Genomic DNA, 26,094 nt, shown 5'->3' with positions numbered 1-26,094 from the left:
TCAGTTGAGAACTCCATCCCTCTTCTGAGTGACCACTGCTTCCAGTCCCCCAGGGTATCCCCTCAGCACCCCTCTTCCCATGTTGACCACTTATTCAGCACACTTTGCTTTTGTTTGCAGTGATGGACGTTACTGACATAATTAATGGAAAAGTTGACGATGAGGACAAACAGCACTTCATACCATTTCAACCGTAAGTAGGGAATAGCTGAAAGAATAAGCAGAAGTGAAAGAATTAAGATTGTAACTTTCATTTAAAAAAAAAAAAGAAAAGAAAAAAAATTATTGGAAAATGTGTTCCGAAATATTCTGAAGTTAATTTGTTTCAGTGTGATGTTTTATCTTGGGTAGTATTTACTAATGTTAGTTCTTGATAATTTCCTGTTACTTATAATAGTGATAACCCCAGAATCCTTTTTTTTTTTAAGTCTTGAGTTTAAGGCATGCATTCCCAGCTTTGCAGTCTTGTTTACTTTTTGTTTAAAGATGCTGGAGTGATAAAGTGTAAGAGGTGAAATGCCTAAAATAAGTATCTTGCTGGTTTAGCTCTGTCTGAGATTGAGGAAGACCAGCAGTGTTACCAATATCCACTGCAGGTGACTTCTGTGAAATTAGTAAACGATAACATTTTTCTTTTTCTTGGTAGCAGATACAATTGCGTAGTAGGGGCCACAGTAATTGGAGTACAAACAAAAGTTGAGAATGTGAAGGATGGTTTGATACACCTCCTGCAATGTCTTCTCATGATTTGACTTTAGCATGTGAGACTTTTACCAGAAACCTTAGGTATTTTGGTTGGATGGTGAGGGAGAGGATGTTTCTGCTGCACATACTACTTGTAGCTGGTTCACAAAATCAAGCGTGGATGTGATCTTACTTTTGGCCATCTAGAACTGCAAACCTTTCCACGCTGACTCTAGGGTTGCTGACACAGAGTTTGACAGGTACTATTTTCAGTAATTAAATTAGCTTATAGCAAATATGGAGTTGATGTCCTTTAAAGTATGGACATGTATGAATTGAATGTAATATCAAAGATCAGTTTTGACTTCAAGCCACAAGATCATATTGAGAAACACGGATTTAATAGCCTGAGTTTTTGTGAATTTGTAAATGCGTGTGGAGAAAGCAGTAAAAGCTTATTAACAAAAGAGAATGTGTGGCAAATACTCCGTTCCATCCATAGTTAGTAAGGTGGTTTGTTTTTTTTTTTTTTATTCCATGAAGTGGGCACAGGTAGAAGGGATAAGTCAAATAAATGTGCTTAAAGTATGGATGCTTAGTTTTCCCATTGTGTGAAACGTTCGACTGCCATCTGTTCAAAAGGGCAAAACGTAGTTATGTTACTGAAACTTCTTAATATACTAATGGATATTCAGGGGAGTTTTAATAATAATATTTTGAAAAAAGCTTAAAATAATGTAATCTCAAATTAACTTTATTTGGGAAAATAAGCTTAATGTAGGGAAGCCCCAGGGGTTTGAAGGTGCAGAGCTGTCGAGAAGATCGCAAGGCCTGCAGGTGCTGTAGGGAGCTGGGTGGGGTGTCTGCTGGCCGCGTGTCTGAAACGGTTTTGTTGTATGCAGCAGTGCCACTGGGGTGGTGTAGAGGGTGTTAATGTCAAAATCGGAAGTACAATTCCGTTTTTCAAGGAAAACGGAGGTTTTGGGGAAGAGTGTGTTCACATGTTTCTTGTGTGGTAAATAATAGCAAGCTTATTTTTTAGTGAGTGTAGAAGTATGCAATGAGAACGAATCTTTGTGTATTAAAGTGGATACTAATGGAACATCTAGTTTTCTGCACCATTAACACTGATTTATTTTTTTCTGTATATATAAATCAACTTTTTGAAAAGATGTTCAACGATTTTTTTTTTTCTGCACTAAATTAAAACATTCTTCTGAAAAAGTATATTCCAAAGAATATGAACCATGTAAAAGCACGCAATGAATACTGGTGTCATTATTTCCGACATAGACTTAGGCTGTATATATGAGCCACATTTTATTTCTCATTCCATGCCTTGCTTCTGTTGTACCACATGCAATTCTGTTTTCATATCTTTGTTTGTTTGTATTCATTCGCTAGCCACCAACACAATGGCTGTCAAAAGCACTTGGCAAGATTACTTAGATGACACTTAATGCTGCTGTTTATTTAGAGTTTCCATCTTTTTATTTATTCATCAAGTTTAACAGAATGTTTGGATTATCTGCTTTTCTTCTCCTATGCCATTTCTGTGAGATTTACGGTAGCTTTTCCTGCAGATGGTATGCACTACTGCTTAACCTATAGCATGGCAGAAGTGACCCTGGAGGTGTTGCAGGGCCCGTCTGCTATATATATATATATATTAAAGAGAAAACTGCCTGTATAGGTTTTCACTGCTTAACAGGGGATTCTCAGGTGGGAGACATCCTTCCTATCCTCACGAAGCGTTACTGGGGCCTGTGCATGCATGTCCCCGAAGGGAGAAGTAACAACGCGAGCGTGCTGTACTTCTCTGGTAGATCAGCATTCTTCTGATTAATGATCTTCCTCTGTCTTTCTTGTTACCTTTCCTGTCCTTTGTCTTGCGTTGACTAATAAATACTCTTTGTCACAACTATGATATGATCTTTTTGTGTTCCCTTGTTACTGTGACTTCTGGTTTTCTGTGACCCTTTGTTTCCTGGTGTTGGTCGTCATGTGCATCCTCCAGGCTAGCGTTGGATGACGCCATTCGACACAAGCAGCTGAACATATCATCCCGTTTTTCACCCAGGGTGGCAGGGGAGAATGATTTCCTTCAGACTGTTATAAACAAAGTGATTGCAGCTAAAGAAGTTAACCACAAGGGTCAGGGTATGTACTGTTCTTTATATACACTGGTGTACCTAAAACTGCTCTTTGCTTGATTTGCAACATGTGATGGTTTTAATCAAGGGTGCATAATATTACCTTCACTTGTTCACTGCCATTTGGTAACAGCAAAGGCGTTTGCACGGTTTGTTCCCCCTCTTCCCCATCCTCCAAGGCTCATTCCACCATTCCCACGCCAGCCCTGCGCCTTTCCCCCCCTGGCCCCGTGTCCTTTCTCCGCATGGTCCATCGCTTGGGCATCTTTCCATTTCTGTACTGGCAACGATGACTCAAGGAATTGCCTCTTATGCCCTTGAGCTGCGGGGTTTGGCCTCCTCACGTTGAAGGAAGGAATATTCTCTTCCTTCGCCTTATTTTTCTGCTTCGCAGCTGCGCTCGCAGCATTTGGCTCCCTCTCGAGAAGACCAGGGCACTGCACCCACCTGAGCCTGGAGGTGGTAAGGTCGGAGCCGGAGCAAGGCAGCCCCGCTGATACCTTGTCCTACGGGCAGCTCGTGGCACTGTCCGTAACTCAGTGTGCGCTCTGCTGATGGGAAGCTGGGTCTGCTTCCAAAGTCTGGGGTTTTGGTGGGTTTTTGTGGTTATTTTTTTTTCTTATCATTTTTTAAATACAAGACTTCATGATCATAATTTGTCTGCCATTTAAAAAGTGAGTTACGTGATGGCTCAGTTATTACTGTGCTAACTTCAGTGTTTTTATGGGGGGATGGGGTCTGGTTTAGTTTACTATTAGGCAGGATAATGCAGCTTCCACCTGGCTCTATGTATGTGTATATCTGTATCACCTGTAAGGGGTATCTCAACAAAAGACCCAAGGCAAATTATTTTTTTTGTCTGTTTTTTTAAATTAACTAATAGCAAATAAAATCTAAATAAACTTCTGAAATGATCCATTAGCAAAAGGGAAAAAAAGGCTCTGCTTTTCCCCCCCCCCCGCCATTTTCACTTGTGGCCAATGTGTATCGGAAAGGAGGAAACATTTCAGCCTCTTTAATTGATTTCAGGTTCTCTCCCTGAGAAAGGCACCCGAGCAGACAGGAAAGGGCTGAGAGTTGTGGCTTAGCCAGTCAGCGTAGGTACGGTTACTGCTTACTGGAATAGCAGCTGCTGGAGCCATCCCTGGCAACAAGTCAGCATATCGCCTTTTAGAAGAGATTTTTAATAGAAAAGAAAGCTCGCTGCCAAATACGTACAAAATGAAGGCACAGTTAATTGTCTGTGTAACAGGATAACCCACAATTTGTTTTATGGAGGAATATTTTTTGGGGTATTTTTCATAGATTTTAATTTTAGGATTTTCTTCTGCAAATTGCTGCTGCAATTATTTTGTGCTTAAACTTGATTGCCAGTCACTTTTCCAAGTGTGTAAGACTTCTTTTCTCCCCTCCCCTGATATCTTTCTTTCCCCTGTAACAAGTGTGCCTGATGTTAGTTGGCAAGCAGCGGCTTTTTAGTGGTGCCTTCTGCTACTGAAGAGAAAAATGTCAACCGTGGAAAGCTGATGCTGTAGATTTCTTTGTGCTCAGTGCTGTAAAAACAACTTCTGGGGGTGGCGGTGATGAATCAATTCAGGGCACGTAGCTGCTGGTGGTGCTCTCTTTATTGGCATCTCAATGTTGGTTGGTTGCAATACTGAAGTTTTTCCATTCAAATCAATGTTGCCGTTTCTTCTTCTGGAAGATAAACATTTCATTAGAGAGAACCTGTGAGAGTTCAAAGGTGAGATGAAAGCTTGAGGCAGTTCTGCTAATGGCTTAATAACTATTTCCACAAGACTCTTTGTGGAAGACTTAAGTGTTGAGAGAAGTCTCGTTCTCGGAGTCCTGCAAGGAGGAGGGATTCTTCGGGGGTCACGCCGGCTTCATGCCACGGGCACAGTAGGCTTGCTTCCATTTTCACAGCTCAAACTTCACTGGGTCCAGCTGATAACCAAGGGTTTCCTTCCAATTTATGCTGTACGGCGCTGCTAACCTGTTTTTCTTCTGAATGGAGACCTGTTCTATTGACACTTCTGGACTATAAATAAAATTCTTGGCCTTAGTAAGCCTGCGTATGGGAAGCTGTATGCATCTGCTTTGAACATCACCTAGCTCCTCCCTACCAGGACATCTTCTAGAGAGCATTGCTGCAAAGCGCACAATACAAAGGCACAAATCAGACACAGATTTCCAGTTTCTCAGGTTTTTTTATTAGCCAGTCAGCTTCCAGGTGAGAATTTTCTACAGTTTTTCCAGGAAGTCTGATATCATCAGACCTACTTATGCCATATAACCATGTTTCTGCTTGAATTGGTGGGGTTTTTTTGAGTGTTTTTAAAATACTTTGTAAAGTGTATTTTTTATTTTTTTTTGTAAATGCAGAGCCGTTACCTTAATGTATGTTCTTACGTTTTAGAACATGTAAAAAGAAATCTTTAGTAACTATGAAAACCAACCAGTTTAATAATTGTGGTTTTTACACAACAGGTTTGTGGGTGACTTTGAAACTTCTTCCAGGAGATATTCATCAGATTAGGAAAGAGTTTCCACACTTAGTGGATAGGTCAACAGCCGTGGCTCGGAAAATGGGGTTTCCTGAGATTATTATGCCTGGTAAGCCATTGTGTGAATTAATGCTGCTTTGTTATATTTTAACCTTCTTTAAATATCTGTATGTGTGGAAGCTTGGGGGGGGGGAAAGATGACTTTGAGGTGTGGTATACATTAGAAATAATGGATCGTCAAAGGATTTGGTCTCATTTAAAATAAATGTAAAAGGCTTTGGTAATACCTGCCACATGTGCTGCATAAATAAATAAAACTAACAGTCCCCCCCAAAGATGAGATATCACAGTGACAGTGAAATTCTCCTCTTTCTCCAGTGAAGAAAAAAATGTATATAAAGTAAATGCTTCATATTCTTTCCTAGCAAGGGCACATATATATACACTTATATTCTGTGATGAATCCAAGCCAGAAAGATTTTTCAGAGGAACAGGCTTGATTTAGAGATATGCACGTCTCTTGGAGCTTGTACTAGATTTGGATAATGTATTTGAAGGAAAGCCACGTTGTCTTTTTTTAATACATATATTCTGCAGATGTTCCATTCTGGTGTTTACAAAAAAAAACCCAAACCAAACAACCCAAAACCGTGGTGCTGCTCAAAATAACAATTGCCATAAGCAACAGACGACAGAATAAACCCTGCACTGCCCCTTTCAGATTGATGGGCTCTGGAGGATCCATTAGATGTTTTCAAAAAACCATCCCAGTTCAGGTCTCCCCGTGGTTGCTGACTGTGCCTTTGTCAGTTGTTTTACTGTATACCCAGTACGGCGTAAGCGCCTCAGCACCTCCGCTTGTTACGATTGTATGTTGGCATGTAAACCATCTGCCTCATGAAATTATTGGAAATCCCCTGTTTCCACAATGCATTTTCAAAATTTCAATTGAATTGGGGTGTAACTGAAGACCGTTTTAAGACATCAAGGCAAACACAACCCTCCCCTGCAACCCCCAAGCCAGCAAAAACATCAAAACGGTTCCTGATGGAACAAGTTAGGGACCTCTGTAGGCTGTTTAAATGTTTTTAAATTGCAAAATATCTGCGTATGGGATATTTAATGCCTGTCTTGAAATTCATCCTTTCAAATCAATAATGAAGGAAGTTGGTGGGGAAAAAAAAAAAAAGGAACTGAAAAGAAAAAAGGACCTGGAGGTGTTTTTTGAGTGATACGGTACTCTCGATGATGATGTGGTATTCTTTCAGTCCAGAAATAATGTGTGATTTTTTGCTCGTTAGGTTCAGCTTGCCGCACTATGAGTTGATAGTTCAGACTTTAGAAGTCTGAGCGCAGTGTTAGCTAACCAGCTGGTTTTAGTACTGCTACTTCTGAATGTTTTAAGATAGCGTGGCTGTTAAATGTTTTGCCGTGTATATGTATGATTGCTGTTGCTCGAATGTGTTGGGCGTTGTTTCTGTGTATCCCAGGTTTCACAAATCAGTAGGTATGCTGTGAAAAATGCCAAGAACTTTGTGCTTTGCTGCTTCTTTTAGGTGATGTTCGCAATGACATCTATGTAACGTTGGTTCAGGGAGATTTTGACAAAGGCAGTAAAACAACAGCGAAGAATGTGGAAGTCACGGTATCTGTTTATGATGAAGATGGGAAAAGATTAGAGGTATTAAAGTATTTGACAACTGGGGTTTTTTTTTTGATTTTGACACGTATCTGTTTAAGCCTTTTCAGCATCTTTGTATTTGTCAGCTTTAGTCGCTACTTCTATTTACAACAAAACTTTCTCCTTTGTCATAACTAAATACATCTTCTCATGTCAGTGCGTGCACTTTGATACTGATTGCACGAGGAGCTCTGAGCATGAGCTGTTCTGTCTTATTTTGACTGACTTCGCTTGTGTTTGTTTATTTGAATGAAAAAGTGGAGTTGGGGAGAGGTGTAAACATTTTCTCTTCTGTTTGTCTTTTCAAGAGCGTTATTTTTCCTGGTGCTGGTGATGAAGCCATCTCAGAGTACAAGTCAGTAATATATTACCAAGTGAAGCAGCCTCGCTGGTTTGAGACTGTAAAGGTACGTAAACTGTTACAGTAACGTCCTCTGTGTGGGTTAACGTGAGATGAATAGAGGTTTTGGTGGAAAGCCTTGAGAAACAAAACTAGGGAAATGCAATGCTTGTGATCGTGTTTAGCAGGATGAAAGGAATAGCTCAACTGAGGAAGGCTTCCAGAGACTGCTGGAAAATAGATTTGATTTTGATTGCATGATGCGTTTTATTTCGTCCTTTTGGTCAAGACGACTGTTACAGGGGCAGTCCAACATCTCTTTAGGAGTGGTTTACTCTGTTTCCACGAAGCTGACCTTGAGAAGCAGGACGTTAAGGTTAAAACGTAATTGTCATAGTGTTGAACGGTGTTTCGTGATCTGGCTGTTTGTGCTTTAAGCTTCCTGAATTTGCTTGGGTAATAACATTTTAGCTTAAATGCCAAGTTTTAATATTACAGAGGAAGCGAGTGTTACCTTTAGAAAATATATTCTGTCTAGCTGTCGTGGGTGGCATCAGTATAAGTGTACTGAGAAGGGACTTGCAGCTACTCCCCACACCGTTGTGTTAAGTCCAAAGGTGCTCATGTTGCATCTGGAGACAGCAAGTGGCTGCTAGGGAATGGCAGGAGCCTGGACGTGGTGTTGGGGCACAGCACAGAGCCTGAATGTGGGTGTAATTAAGAAAATACGATGGCGCTAGCGAAAATACTGGGGGAGAAGAGCATGGATTACATATCTGCACATTGGTTACATGTGGATCAGAGATAGACTAATAGTCTTCTCTGCTTAGAGAACGATTATGTTAAGAATTGTTGCTTTGCTTCTGTTGATAATCAAGTTCATCTGTACCAGTCAAACTCAAGAGGGGCTCGGTCCTGAGCTGGGGGGAGTGGCAGGGGAGGCTTTGAGTTTACAGCCCAACATCTGAAGTTGCAGGTCCTGTTGGGTAGCTTAGAAGGCTTGCTTCATTCCTTCTGTCTGCCTTAGTGCAAGAATTGGCAGTTTTCCTGTGAAATCTATGACCTTACAAGGTCTTCTATGGCAAAATGAAGCTGGTACTTAACATTAATCTTTTTGAAAGAGCCGAGCATATTGTTGAAAGATGTCTAGATGAGGTTTGGTAGTGGTCGATGGTGTTTGAAGATTCTGTACTGACTGTTTTCTTTCTCCATCTTCTTTCCCAATATGTGAAGGTCGCAATCCCCATTGAAGATGTGAACCGCAGTCACTTAAGGTTCACGTTCCGTCATAGATCATCACAGGACTGTGAGTAACTCAGCCTTTTCATTATGGTTCTTGTCAGTGTCAGGTGACAAAATCTGCTGAAACAGGCGTAATGTTCCAAATCTGTAATTGACTGTTGTAATCGCTTTTAGTGTGGGGATAAGTTTTCTGCCTGCTTATTTTATGTTAGCATCTCAGCTTCTTTTTCCCTTTACGTCTTCCTCACTCTTGCCTATTGACGTCAAGTTTTTCCTTTCCTGCCCAGTTATTTCTTCAAGTCAGATAAAAGGGCCAGTGAATAAAGCTTTCAGTTAGCATCTGAAAGGGCTGTGGTATTGTATATCTTAGAGGTAGGTGGGTAGGGAGTTGTAAAGACACTTAACAACCCCATGTGTGAAATGGGAATGTGAAGGAGTTTACAGTGGGCCTACCACTAGTAATTAAAGACTTAGCTATTAAGAAACTTCGTTTCTGGTTCTCAGGCTGCCTTGTGGTCGTTTTGAAGTAATTTTGGTCTAAAAGATACTTGAAAGCTTGTGGTTTTCCTTGGCTTTCCTGTAACGTTGCTAGCAGCTGAGATGCTTTGAGCTGTTGAGGGTCAGCTCGAGACAGCTAGACATCTTCCATTTGTTAACAGTTGTGTGGTAGTAAAGTTTGGGGATTTGCCTTGGTTGTGATAGTGTTCATTCCAGGTAGTGATTACAGGGGCTGTCTCGCTCGACAAGGAAAGCCTTTCAAAATCCACAGCAAAACTTTTTTGCTGTAGAATAAACGTGTAGACAAAAGCGTTAATCAGGTAGTGCCCACTGGATGCATTTTAAGACACGTAATGCTCCTCCTGTATACTTCCCTGTGTAATGTGTAGTACATTATCCCATAGCGGTTATTTAATTGAAGCTGTGTATTTTGCAAATTGATCATTAATAAAAGATTTGCTTAATTTAGAGAATGATACTTGCTAATGAAAACAGTGTGCAGAAAATTAGTGTCATTGGTGTCAAAATTGTGATTCTGCACTACAAATTGCTAGAGTCAGAAATATTTTTATGATGACTCAAAAATTTAAGTTGGCCATGGTTTAAATATTAACCAGAGGCTGTGCCTCAGGGCTGCAGGGCCTTCTCACAGGCTGCTTGGGCCATCTCAAGTTGATTGCACTTTCCTTCTGGTTTTGCTTCGTAACTTACTTCGTGATTTCTGCTTGCCCCATTGCTTTGGTTTCACTTAACTTTCAATAATAGTTTTTGAACAATGAAACCAAACTGTATGCATCTTCTAGTTCGTATTAGTTGTAGAGTGGGTCAGCTTTCAGAAGCTTAGGCACTTCATCTGTACTTATGGATCCAGTTCCTGGTTTGGTTCTAATGTTCCCCCTATAAATGATAGAGCCCTGATGAGATCCTCAGTGCTGGTCTTGAAATCATTATTCTAGGTACCAAGCACTGCCATTCTTCTAACTCTGAAAAATCTTAACGCTATAAACACGTAAGATTTCTGTTTTGTTTTTAAAAAGATGCCTTAATTCAGCTTTCTAAATGAACACACAGAGTATAGAAACATTAAGCATCTAGTTACTGTTGCCATGGTCAGATTTTTCAGCATTTATTTCTCATATTTTTGGTTCTATCCTGAGTTTACAAGACTCTTCCAATTTCTTGTACGTTTTCTCCAACTAAGAACCTTTACCTATGGTCATTCATTTATAGGTTATCCATGTTTTTGAGATTAGGCGGACTGTCTGTACTAGTATCAAATACTTAATTGTGCTTTTTTGTTTCTTTGTTTATTTTGTAACAGCCAAAGATAAATCTGAGAAGATTTTTGCCCTAGCATTTGTGAAGCTCATGAGATATGATGGAACAACTTTGAGAGATGGAGAACATGACCTTATAGTTTACAAGGTAGACTTTTGAGATGCTTTAGCCTTTCCGTAGTAGGTAGGTCAGTGTGAGTACTACTGACTTAGTGAATTATTGTTAGAGAATTGCACAGAAAAATATGTTATAGGTTATTCTGTTAGATCAAGCAACTAAATAGTAAGTACTGTGCAATTTGCATATCTGGCAGATGGATTGTTAAACCTGGAGTATGTTTTACTGGGCATGTTTTAATTTTTAAGGTGCTTGTTATCGAGTTTTATGTGTGTTTTCATGACTGGGAAAAGTTACTTCTCTAGCCCTTTATAGATCACATCTTGGCTCTAATCTGTAGATAGTTTAGGGCTAAATTACTGTTGTTAAAGACCCGTTGGATAACTCCATTTCTGGAGGAAGCCTAAGAAAATGCAGTGTAAATAATAAAATTTTTGTTATCATCAAGGCTTTTTACTAGATATTTTAAAACTGTTTCATATTGTATTTAAAATTAGGCAGAAGCAAAGAAACTGGAGGATGCCTCGACGTATTTAAGTCTGCCATCCACTAAAATAGAATTGGAGGAGAAGGGACACTCTGCAACAGGGAAGAGCATGCAGAACCTCGGAAGCTGCACCATCAGCAAAGACTCTTTCCAGATTTCTACTCTAGTTTGTTCAACAAAACTTACCCAGAACGGTAAGGCCATAGAACTACTGGGGTTTCTGCTCCTTGCAGTTGGAGTGGGGTTGTATGTACTGACGTTCCTGCCGTCTCCATCCCCCCTCCTCTGTGAATGAGTGGTGGGGTGGTTTGCCACGCAGCCTTGGATTCCGTTGTCTGGATGCAGCGATAGCATCTACTGAGTGTGTGTGCCACCCAGCCTTTTCTCTGCCTACGGGCTTTGTTTTGCTGTAGAGCTGTACGTGTCTCTGAGAAAACAGAAGAATCCAACTTAAATGGGAATGGGAATATTGTTTGCCATATAGTTGAGACTTTTATACAGAAGTATACGGAAATCAGGCTCTGTGACATTTTACTTCTCTGTGGGTATGAGTAATAGCACTAAGAAAGAGGATGACTTTGCTTTCAAGAGTAGGTAATACCATGGCTCTGCTCCCAAATAACTGTTTTATGTTATTTCCAAGGTGTAACATCCATATGTTATGCCTGAAGAAAGCTCTGTGTTCTTTTGTCGGGCAGAAGGGATGTGAGCATGCGACTGCGTTGCATGGAGGTCACCCTCATGTTCACACACCCTCACGTGAACACAGAGTACCAGCAATGGAGTTGGCATATTCTGTTCCTTTTAAAACTTGCCTTATATACATTTTTCACATGTATTTGTCAGCCGTCTGACTGCATCCAAAGGCTGTGGAAAGTAGAGCTGATGGCAGCCACCAAGGCAAATATTTCACGTTTCCAGACTCTGCCCTCTCTGTAATTTTTGTGCTTCGTTGCCATGGAGCGGTCCCTTGTTCTCTTTGCTGCACCAGGAGCAGGCTCGGGAGTGTGGGTGGGTCATTGAGATGTGAGTGAGTCATGCCAGGGAAAGGGATCATTCCTTCGTGACTCATGAGAAGGGAGGGCTTAGTTCGGATAGATCCGTCGGGAGTCAAGGTTGTGGATAACAAGGGCTTGGGACGGGGGGTGAGAGGCAATAACGCTTGGGTTGTCACCGTGATGAGTTCCCCTCTGTCCAGGGGGAAAGTTACTACTCTGGTGCGGCTTCGTAGTCAACTCACAATTTTATTGCAGTGTTTTTCAGTGGCATCTCTGTTACAGCACATCCCGGGTGTTTCGTATTCAGAGCACATCAGATTCACTGCAGTCTGGCAGTCTTATAGCCTAAGAGGGCGTTTAGCAAAAAAAACCCAGAAATGATATCGGAATTCCGTAGCAAAGATGGGTTCATAGCTCAGCAGTAACACTGTGGGTTTGAGGTTTTGTAGAATGCAGAAATCAGCATGTGGAATCGAGCTGCTTTTTGTTTTGTGATATCATTAGGGTTTTTTTTTCTCAGACTTTCCTAGTGCTTGTTAGTTGTTAGAAGTATTTCATAGTGATCAATATATTGACGTTGCTTTCGCAGAACTATTATTAAAATTAAGACTGAGCATTGTTTCACGCTTAATTTACATCTAATATGCTTTGAACTTTTCAGCTTTATTTAATGTTACTGTTAATTACGTTGTCTGTGAAACTTTTTCTCAAAGTTGCCAAAGCCTTTCCCTTTCTTCAAAGATTTTTGACCTTATTGAACAAGATCACCATGTATCCTTAAGCAATTTAGAAAAAAAAAAAAAACCAAACCAACAAAAATTCATCATTAAATTCCTCCCTCAAGTACCATTTTTCATCTAAAAATTGACAGCGCTGTTCAGATTATAGTTTCTGAAGCTGATTTTAAACTTCTGTAAAATTGTTGGTTAATATTGCTGGTTGGTTAACTTGATGATCTTAAAGGTCTTTTCCAACCTAAATGATTCTATGAGTCTATGAATAATCTTCCTTTAAATTTCTTAAGAATAAGTAAGTAGTAATCCATGATTATCCTCCTTTACCAAAATGTGCCAAACCATAGTTTTCTCCTTTTGGTCATCTATAATAGTTCTTTCTTCACCCTCCATTTGGAATGGGCTTTAAGACTGATTTTTAGTAATTCTGAAAGTATGTTAATAAATCCTATGGCTCTTTCTGCCTTGCGTTTGATGTTGCAGACGTTTTTTGTGTGTAAGCTCTCTGTACTCCCTTGACTTCAGTTCTCTATGAACTGTAAGTTATTAATGTTGCTTTTCTGTTAGTAATTGATGTCCTTAGCATCTGAAAAGTCACCAAAATAGCAACCTCAGCCACCGGTAAAGACTTCAGCTGTTTTCTTTGAGAGGTAGTGATAGTATGAAGTATCTACTTAGTTAACGTTTGAGCAGTTGTTAGTGATTCGTGGCAGAATATTTTAAAGCAACACATTTCCTGGCCTTTTCTTAGATTTTGTATTTGATTTTGAGAAAGAGTAGCAATGTAAGCCAAAGAGGAGGACTGTGAAAACAAGGGAAAAAACCCAACGTCCTCAGGAATCAATGAGAAGATCAGGTCTTGGAGGCATCAGAGATTGCTGTTCATCATCACTTTGCCTCTTGGCCAGATTCTCTTCTTTACCATCCAAGGCAGAAGAGAATGTCTCATATTCACAGGACTATGGCAGTGCATGCCTTTATTTTTACTCTCTCTGCACAACTGATGATTTAAAAAAAAAAAAAAGCAATACACATGAAAAATTCAGGTGCTACAGTGGCATAAAAATGAAGATGTGAATACCAAATTAAAATAAAACAAGTCATAAGAAGTGGAAAATCAAATGCTTGAAGTCAAGAGGGAAGATGATTTCAAAGAACACACAGAAACTTAATTAGGGTGGAAATAGTATCTAGCTTCAGTTCAGTGACTGGGTGTTGAGAAAAGTTTGGGTATCTCTGTAAGGGAAACTTTGCATAGATACAGGTCAAAGGAAGTAAATAACCAGGAGGCTGCACCATTTGCTTCCAAATGCCAAATAAGACGTAAAAGAAAATCTTCATATGTAGTCCATCTAATCATAAATTATGTTCACCCAAATGAAGTTGCTGTTGGCTACTTAGCAGGCTAGACATTTGTTCTAACCCTTTGCAATGGAAAATCCTCCTTCGGTCGTCTTCCTCTGGTATTTTCCGATTAGATGAATTTCACTTGGCCTAGGCTGACTACAGTAATTACTATTTACTATAGACTAAAATACTGTTTTACATTCTTATCCTATTCTACTTCCTGTATTATTTTATACGTAGACCTATTAATAGAGTAGGATTAACTGACCGACTGGTACTTTACTGGGGCTAATGCTTGCCCTAACGGGGTGAAGGCACTGTAACTTATTTTTTTTCTCTTTGTGGTAGTCGGACTGCATTGACATTTTCTGTTCACATATGTATATTCATTTAGCATTTGCTGTGTCGTCACGCTGAGAGTACACGGGGGTTTGTTTCCTCGGGGCAATACAGGATGCCATTCAGAGATAGTCTGTGGGCTGGCTTTGGTTCAGATCATTTCTTTTGTCAAGCTGGTGCCTTTTTAGAAGTCAGATTGAAACCAAAATCAGTGGTGGAAAGCTGATATAAGCATATTCATGAAACACTTTGGATAAGTCATGGAGGCATCTCTACTTTTCTTCCAGAAGCAATTTTTCTGTTAATGTAGAGTTTGTAAGACTCTGGTTTCAGCTTGTAGTCATTCTGCAGGATATATTGGAGTGCTGCACAAGGGGGAATCTATCCAATGGAGACCCACAGTCCATTGCACTAGAAGTAATTTTTTTATTGCTTAGAATGAAAGATTTTGGGGAGCGGCTGCTCTGCGTCTCTGCATATAACTTCCAGTATATACTCTGCAGATGTGTGCCTTGGTAGACATTTTGTTGGTTGCTTTGAAAGTTTGCATGTAAGAAGCGAGGGGGCATTGGGTGGGAGAAGCTGTCTAGGATGGAGAGCTACTAGGATGATAAAGGGACTGGAGCATCTCCCCTACGAGGAAAGGCTGAGAGAGTTGGGCTTGTTCAGCTTGAGGAAGAGAAGACTGAGAGGGGATCTCATCAACGCATACATTTGTATACATCTTAAGGGCGGAAGTCATGAGGACGGAAGCAGTCTGTTTGCAGTGGTGTCCAGCGACAGGACTAGGGGCAATGGATGCAAACTGAAACATAAGAGGTTTCAGTTGAATATGAGGAAGAACTTCTTCACTGAGGGTGGCAGAGCACTGGAACAGGCTGCCCAGGGAGGTTGTGGAGTCTCCTTCTCTGGAGATATTCAAAGCCCGCCTGGATGAAGTCCTGTGTAGCATGCTCTAGGTGAGCCTGCTTTAGCAGGGGGGTTGGACTAGATGATCTCCTGAGGTCCCTTCCAACCCTTACGATTCTGTGATTCTGTGTCTGTCCTTACTGTTTAAGAGTTACCTTGGGCAGAATTCACATAATAACCATATTGGGGGGGAGGAGGTAATACGCAGTAGTAACCCGGTGGGTCAGCTGAAGGTAGACAGTCTTTAAAATCTCCTATTTGTCTCTTTTGGGGGGGCTTCTACTGAGGATGACTTACAGATAGTTTGTTTTGTGCTGAAAACTGACTTTAAATGGGGTGGGGAGGAATTTTTTCCCGGTGCTAGTTCGGCTGAGGCAGGATGAGCTTGGGGGTTTGGGGGTTGTGGGCAATTCAGGTTGCATCTCAACAAGTGCTGGGGTGGGTTTCCCTTACTGGGGCTCCAGTGTGGTTGTTAATATTTACCAGTGTGCTTATTTACAGGGGAACCCCAATTGTGAGTTGCCTCCTGAGAAGTTTCTCTTAAAGGAAACTGAAAAATGGTGGTGTGGCTCTTCATGGCTAATAAAAGAGAGAGAGCTTCCCTTCTGTATTCCCTTACTTATCAGTGGATGTGACACGGTCTTCATAGTGGGATGTGGAATTTGGGGATAAGACCCTTCGCAGTTGATTTGTTTTGTGATCTGATCTGTACCCTAGCTCTCCATCGCGCGGAAGCAACCAAGGAATTTTGGGCGTTATGCGTTATTAAGCAGACAGCTTTCCACTGAATTAGTTTAGTTTGCAACTGTTTGCCTTGCATTGTGCCTTATTTTCTTTTCAGCTTATTCAGTGACAGCAAAGAAGCTAGAAACATTCATGCTGGAAGAGTCACGGCCCCGTAGATACGACTGTGTTGGTGGCTGACTAATTTCATTTTGGCATCTTTTTCAAAACACACAACTGTTGTGGACAAAAAATTAAAACTGAGGGATTGGACTTTTCTTGGCCTAGATTTTAATGCTGCCATTTCACAGGCAGCCTGCTTTTTTGAAAGCCTTTCAAAGTTCTTTCATGATAGAAGCATTGTACTAGGTTGCTGCAGTGGCAGAGGCACGCTAAAAATACGTTGTTGTCTAGTGAAAATGGCTGACCTGTGGAATGAAACCTGTTTGTCCTGAACCTAGTTATTGGGTGTGAGTGAAAGCAATTATCCTGCATGATATAATTGTTTCTTTTATTCCTAGTTGATCTCTTGGGACTTCTGAAATGGCGATCGAACACAAACCTGTTGCAGCAGAATTTGAAGCAGCTGATGAAAGTTGATGGTGGTGAAGTGGTTAAGGTAACAAATTCACTTCTTTAAAAATAAATTTGGTGTCACAATTTTGCTGAATTCCATATTTTGACGTATTCATACTTTTGTTCCCCCCCCCGCCCACCTTACTGCACGCACTGGCATAGTGAATTGTAACCAGGTTTATCTCAATGTTCAGGATGCTGATGCCCTTCTCGCTGCCCTGAAAGAACATTTCAGATGTTGAATACTGGTAAAACACACATAAAATGCAAACTTCTGAAAATGTAGGGAGGGTTTTTTTAGCACTTCAGTGAATTTTTATATACAGGTACATGAAGGCAGAGGGAGTTTTTCTCTGCAAGATTAAAATACCTTGGAATTCTTGCATGGTGATAACTAAATACCTTTTTAATAGGTAGATGTGGAACACAATCCTACTGTGTGCTGATGATATTTTTTTTAAAAAAAAAATACTTCTGAAAATATTTAGCTGAGCCAAGTTACTGACATTTGCCAAGGCCACTGAGTGACGGTAGAGACCTACATAAAGGCAGACTTCACTGTGGAAAAGTGTAGGCATTTATTGAACATGCTGTAATAAATCAAATCTAAAAGAGTGTCAAAGGATGTACTGTACTGGGGACAGATGACCCTTAAGGGCCTGTGGGATTGTTTTTTTGCTTCAGTGGATTTTAATTTGGTTAATAGAAGCATAATGAATGACGCATCTTGAAGTAACTTAAAACATCTGAGAGTACTGATACTGTCTTTTTATTGAGCAGGGTGAAAATAGTATGTATGAAAATAGTCACGCGATTTGCTTTTCAGGGAGGTTCTACCTGCTGCTGTTTTGTTGTGGACCGTTTGGTAGCTAAAATCTTGATGCTGATACTCTCTTCTGCCAAGCGTTGTCGTAGTTCTGTCACTTGTAGTTTTTCCTCTTCTCCAAATCGAAGCGCGTACAGTAGATTGCTGCCCGGTGGATATTGGTGGGTTTAGAAGCACCAGAAAGCAGCACGGACAAGGTTTAAGTCAAAGCAATATCGGAGCGAGTTCTCCAGCCAGCACGCGTTCACCCCTCCCTGCGCTGTTGAAACTCATATGAAACTCGTATGGAACCGTACTCCCTTCTCCCCGTTGCGCAGGGATCTGGGCGGAACTCGATTTATGCACAGGACGGAAGAGTGAATGTTTAATACCGCTCTCTTCACCATTTTTACTCTTTCTTTAGAAGACTTGTTTACGTTATCCATCTGTTACAGCAATGTTCAGACAATCTTTCTGTAGAGCGCTCTGTTGCACGTTCAGTGTATCTGGTTTGTGACTGTTCCTTTGTATTCTTTCAGCTTTTTTTTGCCCTTCGTGTTTTTATATACGTTACATGGTACAGGCTATGTACATTACAAAAAGCACGTGTTTTGATAAACCATATCCAAATTATCTGTTAAACTATTTCTATTTTTCTGAAACTCCAGAATTCCTCTGCCTACTGGTGTTCATTTATCGCTAGGTAGAGATCGGCCGAGATACTCAGTCTGTGATTGACTCTTTCTATAGCATATGGAAACTGTAAATGCTATCTCCCTTTAACAGAGGCTCTGGCTCCATTTATGCAGAGAGTCTATAGGGTATGAGAATGTAAACTAATAGTCTAGAAAAATATTAGCTCCCCACCTGAGAAATGCTTTCCTGCCGCTGTATGCAACAAAAGCATCTATCCGGTATTCTTCTTGCTGTTACACAAAGTCTTTGCAAATAGATTTAAAACTTGAACTCTACTAATGAAAGTCAATTATGAGCTGCATTTCCCCTGAGAACTGAAGTCTAAAATCAGCTGCAAGCTTTTTGGCTTGGCTGGTTTTTCATCTTCAGATATCGGTAGCACAAGCTGTGGCTCCGTGTTCGCTTGTTTTGAGGAAGTTTGGCGTTCAGCAGTGTTTAGTGAGCTGCTAAATGGAGGATAATTCCCGGGATTTAACTCTGGATTTAGTAGGTAGCCCGAGTGAATCATGTTTGATTTAGGAGGCTCATTGCATAGATAAAATTTTTTAAGGGAGGAAGGTGGGAGTCAGGCTGTTCTCCATCGCTTCCACAATGTATATGATACCTCTCTGTAACTGCAATCTCAGGAATCATTGCCTTCTGTTTGTTCAGATGCTCTTCCCCAACTATACCTTGTCTGGTCTACAAGACAAAAACCAATTTTACTTCATTTGAGACAGACTTGCTGGAACAATCCATGTTGAACCCCTTCTCTTTCAACCAAAACAAATACAAACTGAGGCCACGATCCATCCTCTTTCTGCCTTGGAGGAGCCCATGTTGGTTTTGTGTCATCTGGCGGAAGAAAATGCTCAGAGACAGAATCCAATGCTGATAAAACCGAGTGCATTGATGAGTATCTCTGGTCTATGCCTGTCCTACTTCTCACTGGGAAAAAATACTGTAATTATACATGCATAAAGCGGCTTTTATCCCTCTGCTTAACTTGGGTCCCCTGACACTAATCTGCTTTTACTTTCGTGTTGCACAGATCAGGGTGTCCAGCCAACTGGCTAGTGAAGACTCTTCCTCTGTTACAGTGATAGTTGTGTAGGTTTTGGGCTGGGGCAGAAGGTTGTGTGCTCTCGTTCCCATGCCTGCATGTATGCTCTCATTTGAAATTGTGGCTCTTGAGTTTACGCAGTCGTGCAAAGCGGTGTGCTGTGCACTCTTCATCGCTCAGCTGAAAACCATTGAGGATGACTTGATTTATTTGGCATGAGACTGAGTTGCTTGTCTGGTTTGTGCTCTGAAACATCAGTTTTCAGAAACTGCATGATCCTGTTGACTGACTGTTGAAACTGAGTTTTGAAATACATTTTTGTTCATTCACTATAATAGATTACACTTACCGTTCAGGTGTACCAAGTGTGATTTCTGACCTTTTTTTCTATTTTGAGTGATACAGATCTAGAGATAATCAACTAAAACCCAATTTGCTGAAAACCAAAATGTTAAATTTTGCTTTTTTCAGCTAACTTTTAAAATGTCATTACTTTGTAAAATACATAGATGAAAGCAAGCACGTCTGTAGAAACCCGTGTGGCATCTGAATTGTGTATTTATTTGTAGTTTCTTCAAGATACCTTGGATGCACTTTTTAACATAATGATGGAGAACTCGGAGAGCGAGACGTTTGACACGTTAGTGTTTGATGCTTTGGTAAGTTTGCATTGTGGATGGAATAAAACATAGGTACTGCAATGATGGATAAATACAGCAAACGGTGTAAATGCTAGAATGAAGGTGACTAATGAAACAGATCTTATTAGCTGTTATTTCTTTATTATTTAATTTAAAATGCATGGAGAGTTTTTATTATATTTGAAGTTTCAGTCAGACTTGATCAAAAGGGGGTTGGGTTACATCACGTCATCCTCCCAGAAAAGTTGGAAGCAGTCAAGTCCAGTCGTTTTAGTGGATTAACAGCAGAATTTAGGACAGAAACAGAAAGTTTCTGCTTGGAATGGAAAACTTTGTTATGAACGGGTAGTTTTCATGGGAAAGGAGAATATTAATATACTGGGAGGGTAATCAAAAGCCAAAGTCGGTGTGGTTTTCATGTTGTTAATGTGTCTTACCTGAAAATAAAGGTAAGTGAATGTACAGTGTTGAAGATTTTTTGAGGATAATGCAATAATTATGCTGTTTTTCCAGGTATTTATCATTGGACTGATTGCTGACAGAAAATTTCAACATTTTAATCCTGTCTTGGAAACCTACATCAAGAAGCATTTCAGCGCTACGTTAGCCTACACGTAAATTTCAAGAATACTTTTTCTAATGCAGCTTGCACAGGTTTTCCAGATAACGTTATTCAGTTACTCAGTTACGTAGTTGAATTAGGAATTTGCCCACAGAGCTTGGGAGGGTGGGAGCTTCTTGAAGAAGGCTGGAGGTAGTATGTCCTCCGTATGTCTTTCTCTCTTGAAATAACAGTAAGTGATAAAACTTTTGGTCATGTGCAAGGAGGAAGTCTTGATTTTGTTGTATTGAAGGAGGGGGTGATTTGACAATTTGAAGAATTGCTTTGTAAGGAAAGCATTCATCAGCAATTCTCAGTCATACTTGAGAAAGAAATCATGTCTATCTAAGATGCTTTAAATACATGTTGTTTGGTGCATTAAATTGATGTTCCACCCTGTATTATCTGCATTACTGTCGATAGGGGGAGGAAGCAGTGAAGAACAAAAAAATGAAGGTCCATTATATTTTCTGTCTTAAGTATTTTGTGACAGCTAGGTTCTTTGCTGCTGCTTCAGGTTATTAGTGTTGGAGGAAAAATATATCATGGATATCTTTGCAGTGTTGGGAGGAAAACAAGTCCAAATGGGGAAGCCTGCTGTGCACTTTGGTGTTATACAGTCTCTATTATGTGACCAGAAAATGTTTGAGAAATATCGATTTTAAAATAGTGAAGAAGAGTTAGGCCTTTAGTCACACCTTTGATACTGGGATCGCTTCACTGAGTTACAACCACTGTCACAGCCTTCATGTGAAGCGGGTAAAGGATGAAGCATCCTCCAGCGTCTGGTTTTATCAGCAAGAGCTGAAGGCGGCCCTTTCGCTGGTAGGCATGGAGAGCATCCTTCCCTTCCTTAAACACAGGGAGGCAGAAGCAGGTTTAAGCTCGAGGATGCTGGAAGATGTGAATTCTGGCTTGACTTGTGCCCGCGGGCATGGCAGATCCCCATCCCCTCCCTGCCTTTTATTACACAAGTTTGTTTAAGTAACGAAAGGTTGCACTTAAAATATCCAAGTGGTTACTTGAAATTCTTAGGCAGTAGATGCCTATTAAAGTAACTGCACATACATCAGGATATCTGTCTGCTCAGTGTCATTTTCTGTTAGTGGTGCATAATGTTGTACTTAGTTTAGTGTGAATGTTGAAACAGCCAGTGTAGCTCGGATGATTTAAAATGGAATTGCTTGTACTTGCATTAAAATCATGATTTCTGTTCGTTGGAAGGGAGGTAGTTGAAATGGTATTATTTTTAAAATTGTTTCACTTTCAAGTTTGATAGCATTTAAAATGTGGAATAGGAAAATTTCCAACTGGCGCTATATATACATTTTTGAGAAACAAATTTCATAAATTCTAGCCCCAAATCCACAGGAAAACTATGTAAAGGGGAGACCTTGTTTAATGAAGAAACTCCTGTTCCGTGTCTTTTAATTCTAAGAAAGTGTTTGTGTTGTTATTTTGATTATTAGTAGTAGCTGCATCTTTATCATGCCCTAAATCTGAATATCCATAAATATCCAACAGAAAATAAGCGCTATTTGAGATTTGCTGGATTGCTTATATGTCGAGTGCCTTTTTCGGTCTGTTTTTTTTCTTTTTTTTTTTTTCCTCAAGAATAGGTTGCAGCTACTTACCAGCAAGAACAAGAACATAATGAGTTTATTAATTGTGTAATTAATTTTGTAACTTGGTGGGCACTACTTAGGCACAGAATTTTTCTTTACCCTTCACAGCTGAAATTCTCTGCGTGCATGCTTTTAACTCGTACGTGTGGTTTTTTTTGTGTTTAAACAGAAAACTGACTAAAGTTTTAAAAACATATGTGGATAACGCTGAGAAGTGTGGTATCACTGATCAACTCTTTAAAGCGATGAAGGCTTTGGAGTACATCTTCAAGTTCATAGTGCGGTCCAGGATACTGTTCAATCAGTAAGTATGGCAAATGCTGAAGGCTCCTTTAGGTCCCATCAGCAATATTGTTCACAACATACTGCAACCGTAACAGCGCAAGTTAAACTTGCTCAACTTTGCACTGGTTTAGAAATGTCTCAAGTGATTAGAATTTATTTCAGGAGGCAGCTGTTCCCTAAGAGCAAGCCAGATTTACTTTATCTTGAACCCAGCTGCATGGAAAGTAGTTAACAGAAGAAACCTGTGTCTGAGATGTGTATTTTATGTAGCAGTGCACTGCTAAAATCATGATGTGTTGTGGCTCACTATAGTTTAGGTATCTGACCAAATTAAGCTTGCCAGTATTTAGGAAACTTCTGTTAATACCTGTCTGATAGCGGGACTGCAGTGCTGCAGCTATCGAGTAGCTGTACGGCCCCGTCCCTCATCCATGCCTGGGCTTCGCTAGGGGCTTTGCTCAGAGGGCCGCAAAAGTCGGGGAAGACGGAAGCGTTGAAAATGTTGCAGCAAAGCAGAGGGACAGCTTTTCTGGATGGGAAATGTTGACGTTTGTCCTTGCATGAGCCCTCAGCACCAGGAGGAGGTGGACCTGTTGGAGTGGGGCCAGGGGAGGGCTACTAAAATGCTCCGAGGGCTGGAGCCCCTCTGCCCTGAGGCCAGGCTGGGAGAGTTGGGGGTGTTCAGCCTGGAGAAGAGAAGGCTGCGGGCAGAGCTGAGTGCGGCCGGTCAGGGCTTCAAGGGGGCCCAGAGGAAAGGGGGGGACAAGCTTTTTAGTAGGGCCAGCTGGGACAGGACAAGGGGGGATGGCTTTAAACTGAAGCGGGGTGGGTTTAGACTGGATCTAAGGCAGAAATTCTTTGCAGTGAGGGTGGTGAAAGCCTGGCAGGGGTTGCCCAGAGAGGGGGTGGAGGCCCCATCCCTGGGACCATTCCAGGCCAGGTTGGCCGGGGCTGTGAGCAACCTGATGTGGTTCAAGGTGTCCCTGCTCCTGCAGGGGGGTTGGGCTGGGTGACCTCTGGGGGTCCCTTCCCACCCAAACCATTCTGTGATTCTATGTGATGCACATTCTATGTGAAACAACCGGGAGAAGCCATGGTTTGCAGAGGGCTTTATTTGCAGGCCAGATGTGGAGAGGGAAGAGTCAGGATAGATGGGCAGTAAGGGGGAGATGGAGTATGAGGTGCATCTGCTTTGACACGCTGCCTCGTAAAAGCAAGCCACAAGTGTTGCTGGAGTTAAACCTCCAACAGCTCGGAGCTCCCCAGGGCCCCCACCTCTCGGGGCAGAAGGACACTCTTGGTGCTCGGTTGCAGTTTGTAGGGCCCCGTGGCCTCAGTAGGTTTCAGCGAGCAAGACGGGAAAGCAGGAAGGAAGAAGGGCTGCAGCAATCTCAGGAATCTTCGCCTCGAGAGTGATGGTATTTTTGGGTTTCTCTAAAAGCTCTTTCTGTGCCCACTGGAGCGGCAGGGGGCTGCTGGGGGGGCTGCTCTCTGCTCCCTGCCTGGCTCCCTGCATGGCGAACTGCACAGCGACCCGCTGGCGCTGCCCGCAGTGGGCATCTGCCCCTAACTCCAAGCATAAATAATTATTCTAAGTTAATTTGGAAGTCAGTATCGTGTTTTATACACAAAATATTAAAAAAGTTATAAAACAAGTTGATGATGTATTCGTCTCCATTTAGATTCAATCCTTTTACTACTTGTTAGCGATGGTAACAACCTTATTACAAGGGATTTATGTAGAGCTCTGAAGTTACCAGCTTCACCAACCTTTTCTCTAAATTAAAGATTGTAATTTATTTCCGCAGGAGTCTTGCTGTGAGATTCATAAAATACGGAATGTCACTTATACTGTTTCAGGTTCCACAAATCACTTTAAAACAGAAAAAAATAATTATCTCTTGCTGCAGATTAGATTTACGGACCATATGACCCTCTAGCATTGGCCATTGGATTTCCTGGTGCTAAGCACTAATTCACAGTTCTTTAGCGTTCGGAAGACAGAGCTCTCAATGACAAGGGATTAATCAGTGAAGCTCCTGAATGCTGAATGACACCGTGATTTGTTCTGCTGTAAGACTTAAATCCTGCCCGAGGTGTGCGATTTGAAGTGATTATAGTGCAGAAGTGTGGCGGTGTTCAGAAATATTGTTAGTGTTTTCCTGAGAAATCTCAATAAGCAAATAGAATCTTTTATTAAAAAATACTGTGTATTTTTAACTTTAGTAATATGGTATGGACTGAATATATGGAGCGCTTTAGTAATGTGATTGCAGGCGAGCTTCAGTTCTGGATAAATATGTAGAAGCCTAGTTCATCTCGTTAGAACCTGGTGACAAATCGATTTGTTCAGTGTATCGAGGTTTATAAAAGCAAAATATTATAAGTGAACTTTAGAAATGGCTTTATTTGGTTTACTCAGTAATGATCCCGGTGGTTATGTTGCATTTACAGCAGTCTTAAAATTTTGAAGGCAATGCTAAAAGGGTCAGCTTGGTGTAATCCTGGTTTTCTCATAACCGCAGTGTTTTTGTGCGTTATCAGGGGTATTAAATAAGCATACGTTAATAACTGACGGTAGAAACATGTTTCTGACTAACTTGTTTATTTTTATTACCATTTCCTTTTTTGAAAGGCAAAGCTTTTTTGTCTGAAGCCGTTTGATTTATTGGACTGTCAAGTTTAGTTACTCCTTATATTCGTATTAGCTTCACCTCTCTAATCTGTTCAGGGGGACACTGAAATCCATTATTGAAATTGGGAGTTAACAAGTAATTTGTCCTGCATAACCCCCAGTTTTAGCCTAGAAGGGGAATAGAAGTTTGCCCAGCAAAATAACACAATTTAATATTTTTTTTCTGTAGCGTTCATTTCCCCTGTGTACTGGTTAAATAGCTTTTTTTAATATCTGTGGCTCCCAAAGGTTTATGAACACAGCGTTAAAAATGATACGCATTAGTTTCAGTGTAAAAGCAGCAAGAACATTCTGAACTCCGTGTTTATTTTAAAAAGATAAGACCCTTTCCTTCTGCAATATGTGGTCCATCACGATGTCTTCAAACATGAAGAAATTATGCTCTGACTGTACATACAAAATTCCTGCCTGTGGTGCTCCCTCTTGAGCTGCAGGCCACATTCCAGACCTTCTCACTGGGTTTAACACCAGGAGAAAATGGAGGAAAATTGAACTCTTGCTGGGAGCTGCTCTAATAGGTCTCGGTGCAAATTGTTTAGGTGAGCTCAGGGACAGAGCTAGCAGAACCAAGGAGGGCTTTGCAAACCCAGTTGCTGTTGATTGATGCTCTTGGAGGCAATCAAAGCCAACAGGGTAAGCATGGGGTTTTGGCTGGGGCAGAAGTCCCATCTGGTGTTCATAAACACCCCTGTTTAGATTTGACCTGCATGCCAGGTTCTCCTGGGCTTCTTTTAAGCACTGATCTGTTTGGTTTGGTTTTTTTTTTTTGGGGGGGGGTCATGTTAAGTCTGTATAGCTGAGGTTCAAGAGGTGTATTTGCAACAGCCCTTATGTAGGGGCATCATACATATTGCCAAAGGGGGGAAAAAAATTCAAGGATTTATGTGGAGCTAGTGGTCTTCTCCCCCTCACTTTCCATTTCATAGTAGAGTTACCTTACACCTGAACCACAGATCATGCTGCATTTAAAATAGTCAAGGGACTTTCAGGAACATTCATTCCTGGGCTGTAGTGAACCAGTGGACCAAGTTCTTCAGCTTGGCTGTGTGTTTTTTCCCTTTGGTGTTGCTCAGGCATCTTGGGGCAGTTTT

General features: G+C 40.9%; 1 protein-coding gene across 1 annotated transcript in view; it reads left to right on the top strand.

The window, feature by feature from the left end:
* The window catches only part of DOCK1 (dedicator of cytokinesis 1), a 316,870-nt gene that overhangs the window by 22,893 nt on the left and 267,883 nt on the right, over positions 1-26,094 (top strand). Inside the window, exons 11-22 of the mRNA XM_035890418.1 lie at positions 121-193; positions 2,702-2,844; positions 5,328-5,453; positions 6,901-7,025; positions 7,334-7,432; positions 8,599-8,671; positions 10,427-10,530; positions 10,998-11,181; positions 16,559-16,656; positions 19,726-19,815; positions 20,311-20,411; positions 22,193-22,327. Coding sequence (XP_035746311.1) covers positions 121-193; positions 2,702-2,844; positions 5,328-5,453; positions 6,901-7,025; positions 7,334-7,432; positions 8,599-8,671; positions 10,427-10,530; positions 10,998-11,181; positions 16,559-16,656; positions 19,726-19,815; positions 20,311-20,411; positions 22,193-22,327 — 1,351 coding nt within the window. The remainder of the gene's footprint in view (positions 1-120; positions 194-2,701; positions 2,845-5,327; positions 5,454-6,900; positions 7,026-7,333; positions 7,433-8,598; positions 8,672-10,426; positions 10,531-10,997; positions 11,182-16,558; positions 16,657-19,725; positions 19,816-20,310; positions 20,412-22,192; positions 22,328-26,094) is intronic.

Source organism: Egretta garzetta, unplaced genomic scaffold, assembly GCF_000687185.1.
Source record: "Egretta garzetta isolate BGI_Z169 unplaced genomic scaffold, ASM68718v1 scaffold152, whole genome shotgun sequence".
NCBI lineage: Eukaryota > Metazoa > Chordata > Aves > Pelecaniformes > Ardeidae > Egretta > Egretta garzetta.
Note: the sequence above shows the minus strand (reverse complement) of the source record. Positions and strands in the feature narration are given on the sequence as shown.